This window comes from Clupea harengus, unplaced genomic scaffold (genome assembly GCF_900700415.2).
Source record: "Clupea harengus unplaced genomic scaffold, Ch_v2.0.2, whole genome shotgun sequence".
Lineage (NCBI taxonomy): Eukaryota > Metazoa > Chordata > Actinopteri > Clupeiformes > Clupeidae > Clupea > Clupea harengus.
In genome coordinates this window covers 15,193-24,963 of record NW_024880248.1, presented here as the reverse complement: position 1 = coordinate 24,963, position 9,771 = coordinate 15,193, and the positions used below count along the sequence as shown (strand labels likewise).

At 41.6% G+C, this 9,771-nt stretch overlaps 1 protein-coding gene across 1 annotated transcript; it reads right to left on the bottom strand.

Annotated features, from left to right (window-relative positions):
- Nucleotides 1-618: 618 nt before the first annotated feature.
- Nucleotides 619-5,708, bottom strand: LOC122131699 (aldehyde dehydrogenase family 1 member A3-like). Its single transcript, XM_042706345.1, has 5 exons — nt 5,550-5,708; nt 5,076-5,180; nt 4,745-4,885; nt 2,940-3,069; nt 619-991 (listed from the first exon to the last, which is right to left on the bottom strand). Exons 1-5 carry the CDS (start codon nt 5,643-5,645, stop codon nt 870-872), a joined length of 594 nt encoding a protein of 197 aa, XP_042562279.1. The 5' UTR covers nt 5,646-5,708; the 3' UTR covers nt 619-869.
- Between the last annotated feature and the right edge of the window lie 4,063 nt (nt 5,709-9,771).

Sequence of the window (9,771 nt, the reverse complement as noted above, 5' to 3'; positions counted from 1 at the left end):
CGCGATTAGCGAAAGCTGAGTTTAAGATTGAATTTCCAGAAAAGTATTTGTGTGTTGTGTGTTCTATTCCATTAATCAGCAAAGACTCATTAGTAGTTAATAATATGATTTAGGATCTGATCTCAGCACAGTACTAGAGCTATACAAGCTGTCACTAATGGGGTGAGAGCACACTGCTGGGGCTTTCACAGCCTGACTGTGCCATACAGTGGACGTGCGCATCAGGCAAGGATGGAGGAATCGGAGTGGCATTGTGTCCCCTGTTTGGCTGACGCCTGTGTGGATTCTGTTTCAGCCTCGGCCTCGGCTCCGGCACTGTAAGGAAACACCTGGACCGGAGTTCCCCCAAGTGCATGCTGTGTGTCTCTGTGGCAGTGCACGCCCTGATAACATCGCGGCCTACACAGAGGGGCGAACAATGAGGGTGAAGTGCGGCGATCAGGGACCAAAAAACCCTTGCCCAGCAGTGGAGCAGGGAAGGGAAGGGATGAGAGAAAGGCCTCAGTTACAACATCACCGAGTGTGCCAGTGGAACAGGCAGTCTCTTAAGAGAAGGGGGGGGGGGGGGCAAGAGAGTCAGGGGCCCACGGGATGCTTGGGTGCGGCGGGTGTGTTTGGGGTGGGCCGGTGGGGGGGTGTTGTCCTCTGAGTCAGAGCGCCCTGTGCACTTGCTAAGTCATTCTGAAAACGGGCCTTGGCACAGCAAGCATTACAACATTTAAAATATTTGCGTACGAGCGATCGCGACTGTAAGCCTTTGCAAGAAGATTAGGAAATGTTGCACACGAGATGATGATGCGTATGACCTGTCTGATTTGCTTAATTGAGATTCCGTGCTTGCGTCAGATACAATCATGAGCTTCGGCCGCTCATCTGAAGGAAGTGAAACAGCTGACAGTGGGTGGAAACAGACCCTCTTTCATACTTACAGGAATGATGGCTCCGCAAACACCGACAGGCTCGTGCTTGGTGAAACACACAAAAGTTTCATCTGTTTGAAGCGCAAGAGACAACACAAAAAAACAAAACAAAACGTTAACCGCTGTTTTTTAAATGCATTGTCAAACATGTGCCTTTGATATACCTAGAGTTTTTTTTGTGTCAGGAGAGAAGCTCTTGGATGTGGGCACCGAAACCAAACATGAATAAAAAAAAGAAGAAAAAGAAAAAACGCCAACGCACATCTCAGCAGCCCACACAAAGATTTGGCCAGGATGAGTGTATATATTTTACCAGAGATATAATGTAATGGGAGAGGGATAAAGTGTGAAAGGTGTAGGCAGCAGTTCAAACTCTTTGCAGATCTACCCTTGGCTCTGATGCACACCTTTGTTCCCTGTCAGTAGTCTCCTTCTCCAATTCTCCTCCACGGTGGAATCAGATATCCAGCCAGAGGTAATTTAAGGTAGCTCTGCCACATTATTATTTTGTACTGCACTGTACCCTCTCCTTTGTAAACAGGGAGTTGGAATGATTAACCACATCCCTGTTTCACAAATGGCCAGGTAAAAAAAAGAGAGAGAGAGGCAGACAAATTTGAAACCTGAGATCCGGCCCTGCTGTGGATCACGGATAAATGAGATGTCAGAATTGCCGACATCTTTTCTGCGTTACTCCTCAGTGTTCAGTGTTTTACGGCGCTAGAGGGGAAGTATTTGGGAGGCCTGGTACTTCAGGCAACGGGGCAGCAACAGCAGGTGTTTGGAAACACCAAGGGCAATAAAAAACATTTTGGAAACTAATATTCTTTTTTTCAGTAAGTCTGTTGGGTAGAGATGGTAAGTGGAAATAAAGAGCCATATAATAAAAGCCTGTGAACTGAATGGCATCTGTACATGCCAATTCAAATAAAGCAATATTTTCAGAGCACACAGTACGATGCCACATCAAGAAAATCATTACACTATTACCAAGTTTTAAGCCTCTCTTCAGCAACATACACTCTGCACACAAACATGGTCAAAAATCTCAGCCATTTAAAAAAAAACAAAAAAACACTTAACTTCTCAGGGTTGAATTATTTTTTATCAATGCTTTAAAACTACTTCTGAACAACAACCAACCCCCATTACGTGCATCTTTAGACCACAGCAACTCCCTGCCTTATAACATGACATTTGCTGTATCGTCTGCGGTAGGATATGTCAAAACCATGGCTGATAATCTGCTAAATCCAGCCCCTCTCCTCTCTGACCTTCTCGTGTTTCCCTGCGCGGCTGTTCACCTGTGATTACAGACGGAGAGTCTCCCTCACACAATGGCCATCTTTGACACTCATTATCTCCCAGTTTCTGGGTGATCCCTCACTACTGGTTATCAAAGGTTAAATTTACATATAGCCAGGGCAAACGGCTCCAGGAACACTTAAGGGGAACTTATTTTCATAAAACGGATGTGAGTGGGACTGGGTCTTGGGGCGAGGCAGAGGCCAACCAAGAGGGGAAACCATTTTGGTTGTGGGGGGGGGGGGTTAAGTGAGCTGCACTCTAATCTCGTCTTGGGTGCCCAATCCTATCAGTGCAACATCCCGTCGCTGGCTGATGCACCTCAACGATTATGATCAGAGCCTCTTCCTTTTCCTTTGTGCGCTTGGCCCTTTCGTCTTTTAACACTTTATTTGAATGTAATCGGGAGGAAGGAGTGCTCGCCTGTTTTGTCTATTTGATCCCCTGCGGTGTGGTAGAGACACTGTGGCAGGGGAAGGAGGGAGGAATTATAGAGGGGACGAGATACCACCCAGGGCTGAAAAGAATTCGCTAACCCCCCTGACTTGAGCCAGCGACCATTAACTCATCTCTTTCAGACCGCATTGTGGAAGGAGGAAGCAGCGGTGCAAGCTGTGCAAGTGGCCATGGCATGTCATGACTGACAGCACAAACGCTTCCAGCTAAATAAAGAAATACACAACTGAATGGAGCCACAATAGAAGAGACACTTACCTACTGGTAGTGATTTGCCATGGATCTTATCTGCCCAGCCTGCATAGTATCTCAGAGTTTTGATGCTGCCGTCGAGATCAATGAAAAAAGCATGCAGGAAAGGTTTACCAGCATCCATCGCTTCCAGGGTCTGAAAAGAAAATAACATTAAATTAGATCAACCACCATAAAAAAACACTCTAGAGATGTATTGCAAGTCCCATACTATTTAAAATCCCAGATGGTTGATTTGACTGACATACATATTAAATCCAAGATTACCCTCAAGAAACATTGAAAGGAATATCTGATAAATGCTTCTTAATGTAATGCAGTGGTTGCTACAAAACAATGTTTTATGTGCGCCGTACATACCAACAGTTTAATATGCTGCGGGAATTTGTGCATCCAGAGATGAAATAATAATAATAAGAAAATAAATTCTTCTCTCCCCCTCAAACAGAGCACAATGGAGAGACATGAACCAGGACCCGAGCATTAGTGGGTGTGTTTCTAGAACCGCTGGCAGGCCTGTGTCTTTTGTAGGCCAGGGTTGGCATGCACTGAAAGATTGGCCAATGCAATTGTAATAGATCATGCACTATGCACATCCCATTGTGATTTGCCCAGAAAACAAGCACCGTAATTACAGACTTCAAATGTATTGCTAAGGGCCTATCACTACATTTCCATATTTAATTCCTCCCAAAATGAATCACCTGCTAATCTGGTAACCCTGATAACATCTACAACAACCGATAACAAATTACTTGGCTCTGTACTCTGCTATACGTTCGGAGGAAGTGTTTGATGTCCTCTGAGTGAGTGAGCTGGTCTTCTCATGTATGATTTGTTTACAAGATGGATGTCGTCTACTACTTCGGCTGACACTGTTTCTCCTCATTTTCATGGACTTTCCAAGATGCAGGCCTGCATTTTCAGACCTTCCACGTTAATTAACTTAAAACACTACAAATTAAGAGATAATCAGTAAACTGCTTGGATAACCAAAGAGATCACGTTTACCTTTTTGTATAGTGAATCTGTTTTGTATTTCCCCAAACAGTGCTGGGACTTATTCTAATTAATGACACGCCAGCAGAGAACTATAGAACATGTTTGCAATTAGCAGTCACATGCGATCCCAAAATATTACTTCACTCACATCTGTAAAATTTCATTCACAAATGTGTTCCTTAATGCAATCTGGCAGTTCAATGAAGTGAAAACTAAAGCAAGCAGGGGTTTAATTACAAAGATTGTAATACTGCACTTAGAAACCAAAAGTCACCAGTGTACTAGGAGAAGCAGAGGGGGTGTTTATGATGTCATACGAAGCAATGCTGTTTTAGATTTTTGCAATGCCCTTGGCTGTACCACAGGCTTCATCATTCAGTTTTTTATTGGACTGGACAGTCTTACTGCTTCTCGTCAAAAAGTGGTATTAACATTTGTGTGTGTGTGTGTGTGTGTGTGTGTGTGTGTGTGTGTGTGTGTGTGTGTGTGTGTGTGTGTGTGTGTGTGTGTAAGGGATGGGGGGCGGGTGGACGGTGGTCTGTAATTTCTAAAAAACATTATGCTTATGAAGTTGATAGCAGCTTATGACTATGAAATTGTATGTTATGATAAGTGATAACAGTAAAGGCATTTAATAAAAAGAGCTCAAGCTGTGAGTGAACAGCTGGGAAATGCTCTCTTACAAAATAATTGTAACGCTCTAAAAAAAATATAATTATTATAACGGCTCTTTAACGGTAAATGTTATGTAATGATAACTTGGGGTTTCCAATTTTCTGTGGTACAGGACACAGGAAAAATCAACTCACTGCGAGCAGGACTCGGTCTCTCTCCAACAAGTCGGCCAATTTGTGCAGTAGTCTCCCCCGACTGGACACATCCAAGCTGCGCCACGGAGATCCCCTCTGACCGGCAGCTCTCGCAGCCTCCACAGCCTTATCCACATCTGCCTGACATTATGGGATATATAAACAAACCACGTGAGATCTTGAATGGACTTCAACTCTTTCAAATGTATGCCATAAATTACAATCCCACGTCAACAATCTAGTGGAGTGGCAAGACCACGGCACTTGCTGGCGGCCTAACAAAAATCCTCGGCCATATACACCTGCTGGTGAATTCAGAACAGTCACATACCTCATCTGCCTCCTCAACCTCGCAGATTTTCACACCTGTTGCCGGGTTGACTGTCTGAAATTTTTTCCCGTTTATCGAGTTGTGCCATTCATTGTTGATAAAGATCTGTTGGATTAAAAACAGTCACAATGGTAAAGTAGACTATACAGGAGAAAAAAAAACAGATGCTAAAAAATTGCTGGACAAATAGTCTAGTACCATGGAACAATACATTTTAACCACTACTTGGTAAAACGAGTAGTCATTCACTTATTTATTATTTGAATAATTTATTTCAAGTCCCAGAATATGTATGGTCCTGATATAAAAAAAAGAAACACCTCGCATCAGACTCTGTCCACGAACATGCTTATGAAATGAAGTAATAAAGTTACCGACACACACAATCCCAGCGCCTGAGAATTTGAGTTCGGTCTATTCGACTGATAACTTCATCGAAGTTAAAGTAGCAATTATGAAACTTAGGAATCTTACCTGTGTATGTGTAACCTCTGGTACTTTCACAGGCTGGGGAAAAGGCACAATGTCCCCTTGAGACAGTCCATTTTCTATAGTTCCGTTCTGTGCCATACTGCGATAGATGAAGACAGAAAGTTGTGTACAGGGAGCAGTTGTTGACTGGACACTGTTTCATCCAGCAGGCTTTATAAGAAGTTTTCAAGTTCCTCCCTCTGGACAAGTTAGTCCCAACCCCGCCCCTGTAAACATATTCATGGGCATTCACCGTTGGAGTCCCTAATAAGCTCAATTGAACACGTGAGTTCAATAAATACTCCTACACAGTGGGCAGACGGTGAATAATGGAACAACATGTAACGAATAATATAAGTTAATTCAATAGTCTGTGGTCATTTGTTCTTGAAATTCCTTTCGGGTCTGAGATTTTTGCTCTTTTATTCAGAGACATAGGTGTACATGACTTCAACATCCGCTGTGGTTGTCTTCATACTGGACTGCACTGTTTCAATTGATGTAAAAAACGTGCTCAAAAACACGTTTGGGATGAGGCTGTTTTTTGTTCTTGCGCCACACAAAAAGGTATTTTCTTTAACGTCTTTGCTTTTATGATAACATTTACTACAAATGTAGACACTGCAACTATCATTAGGACTGCAAAATATAGATTAGACATACCTTTTGTCATCTATGAGTATAGAGAAGTTTGGATGATTAATATCTAAAGTAAAGACAAAAAGACCAAAAAGACATGGAAAAATAAGTTGATACTGCTATAATTATGCTGGGTGCACCAAAATAGCTAGTCCGACTTCACTCAAAAAAAGATTACTGTACCCCCAAATTATTGGCAGTGTCCTGCAGTCAGGCAATGGAAGTAATGAGTGTGAATTAATTCTCCAGCACAATATTTACATTGTAACACAGTAGCTTTGATCTAGTTCCGGAGGGGGGATTGGGGGTGACTGCTGGCCAGTCATCAGCCGTGCAAAGGTGTGATGAGTTGTGATGTTCATCGTGAAGTTGGTTTTTGCACCTGGGCCTGGTGAAGTTGAATGGAGTTGAACACATGCAAACAAATGCTTTTGTTCTGGAGGACAAAGCCTTTCCCAGCTTTGGGCTCATACTCAAACACTGTTGCCATTGTTTCCTCTCCATTGCTTCTTGTCACTCTTCTTGTCAAAGTTTAATTAGGACAACGAGCTTTCGAGGGCCCATTTCTCACTTCAGCAACTTTCTAACACTTCCTAATGAGGCTGAGACCCAGAGTGATTGAGCGAAAGGAATGACAGGAAGGAATGGAGAGGGAAAAGGGAAAAGTGAAAGGTGGAGCTGGAAAAACTAATGGGGAAATCAGTTTCCGGAACGGGACAGACAAGGAAAAGGAAAGTAAAGACATTTCCATGCTATGGAAATTGTAGTGTATCTACTCAGTGGGTGCATAATTTAAACAAAATAACCTTCTCAAAATATCAACTAAAAAAACAATATAGATAAGAAAAGATATAGATACAAAATAAGAATTAAATTAAAGAAGAACTTAAATTAAATTAAATTATTATTATCATTACAATCTTTAAACTGAATATATAAACTGTACAAAAGTAAAGAGAGTTGTGTTTGAAGTGCTCCCTTATAACCTCCACATCGTGGGAAAGGGGAAGCAGGTGCCCTTATACTCCAAGCTTGGATGCTCTGGTTAATTGGAGTTTCACACCTTTTAATGAAGGTCAAGTCTTCCCCCCAGCACATCATGGCTGAAGGCTTTCTTTGGTCATTACCAAGCTAATTGTAAGGTCTGCAGTTGCATTTTGAACACTACAGTATTATCATTGTTATTTGCTTTTGCCAAAATAACAAATAGGCAGAAGACAATAAATAACACAACTCCATATCCTCCAAACATCTTCAGATGTTTTAAGACAAATAGTGAGTGAACAACTGATGGCGTGACTATAGTAACATAATGGATACTTTTTGAAATAACATCAAGGTCTAGTCAAGTCAACAGAGAGAGTGAAAAACATGCTTTTGTCTGTTTTTACAGTCACACACAGTGTAAACAGGACGGCCACCATGGTACCCAACCAGCTGACGCTGCGTGTCGGGCTGCCTCTGCAGGAATCATCTCAATGGGAGATCACTTGCAGCCTCTTAAGGACAATGTGATCACTAATGGGAGAGGCAGTTTCCCATTGCTGTGACTGTCTCTGTCTGTGGGACTGGCTCTGCTGATTGGGCAGACAGTGGTCCATCTCTGGTTTGGAAGGGGAGGGCAAGGGCGAGGGCGAGGGAGTTTGTCTGAGATAACTCCCTCCAGGTGTTCAGAGTTGGAAACAAAGACCCTTTTCAGCCCCCTTTGAGAATGAGGAGGTCTCCCGCTTGTTGCAAAATATACAGGATGAGAAAGAACAAAACTCGGGCAGATGCTAATATTCTGCTACAGCACCAAAACAAGGGACCAAGGAAGAAAGCCGTTCAATCAAGTCGGCGCTCTTCTGCAACCTCATTAATTAGAGGAGGGACAAAAACAAAAGGCGTCGCAGATGTCCGCTGGTAGCTTCGCTCATGGTTCGCACTGCGCGTGACCATCATGGAACTGGCTGTGGACAACTGTGGCTCTTCATTGGGGTTTTCATGTAAAGCTGGAAGGCCAATGATTTCCACCAAGTAAATCTTTTGTTTCTGCTTTGTTTGAAGTTTCGATGATGACAATGCTTCACATTTGAAAGGTATTATTTTCAAAACAATTAGTCAGAAAATGCTTAATACTTAAAGCAACAGTAGTAAATTAGTCATTACTGCATTACTGCTCTCTGTTAGGAGCTGTTCAATTAGAGATAACCCTACAAGACAGCTAACGAGGGTCATTATTTTAAGGGCTTAGCATTTCTTAACAACACAGCATTTTGATAGTCTAGCTGGCTACTTTGGGGTAAACAACAACACAGACAGAGAGCTGACAGCAGAGGGCTCTTGGAGGTGCTCACTTCCTCTTTATCAGTGTGTACCATCTGCCTCTCTGTCAGGGCTCCCTCTCATCCTATCGTGCCCTGTCAGGACTGGGCCTTTGATGTAGGAAGCGATTCTTATCCCCACCATTTCTCACCAATTCAGATGCCATCGAGCCGCTTATTCAGACTGTTTCAAGAGTGAGAGCACACTTTGTGTTTCAGATCAGAGCAATTTGCAAGCTTTATTGAGAGAAAACGGACAAACAATGGGACCTTAGATATAGAATCTGTCATCGCCCGTTCTTGCCAGCTCAAGATTAGGTTTCATAGTAGATGAAATTGCCCAGTTGCGAACAGTATTGCAAAACTTTCCCTCACCATTCAGATTTTATTATTTATTTCTAAAGAACCTTGAAAGAACATTTGTACAAGCAAAGTGTGGTATGTGTTAGGAAAACAAGTTATCCACCATACATGATGTTACTTAAAATTAATCGTAACTAATATTCTGACCGTGCATGTATTCCATATCAGTGCACATTTATGCCTTCAAGATGAAAACTATTTGATTCATCTTTGACTTAAAATAATATTTACCGTTGTGGGATTACACATGAAGCCATCAAAATCTCTTAATCTTGACTGAGAGTGCGCCTTCAAAGAACAAGAATACTTACTCTACAAAGATTTACCGTGATTATTAAAATGATAGTCAGAATCAACATGTTGTTCTATCTCTTCTATCTAAACAACATCACATTTGCTTTCAATCAGCTCTTTGAAAGAAGTTTTGCCTTGAGGTTACAGCAATGTAATCTCATAACAATGTAAGTGATCTCTAAATCACTTCGAAGAATGCTTTGACTTGGACACATGATTTTTATTTAACATTGTACCACTGACATGAAGACACATAATTAATGATTTACCATACTGTGTATCATGTTTCAAAGGTATTCTGAAATGTACAAGCAGAAAAAAGAATTATACACATAAATCACATTACATTTATTTTAAAAGCTCAAACAAAAATAGATCTACATTAAGCCACATGATCTCATTTTGATAAACTGATTTCAGATTGCTCTTTCATTGTAATTTTCGAAAACAAATGCATTACATTTGTAAGACCTTTTAATTATAAATACCCACAAGTTAATGTGGCTGAAAGCACGGTTATCAAACCAAAGCACATTCATACAGAAGTTGTCTGTCCTTAATTTAACAGGACAAGTCATTATTGTAAAAGTGTATTTGTATGTGGTGTATTTGTTTGATATCTGACT

Coding starts and splice junctions, on each gene's coding strand:
- LOC122131699 (XM_042706345.1), bottom strand. CDS start 5,645: ATGGCACAGAACGGAACTATAGAAAATGGACTGTCTCAAGGGGACATT. Junction 5,181..5,549: donor CAGAGGTTACACATACACAG/GTAAGATTCCTA, acceptor TTAATCCAACAG/ATCTTTATCAACAATGAATG. Junction 992..2,939: donor TGGCAAATCACTACCAGTAG/GTAAGTGTCTCT, acceptor CGCTTCAAACAG/ATGAAACTTTTGTGTGTTTC.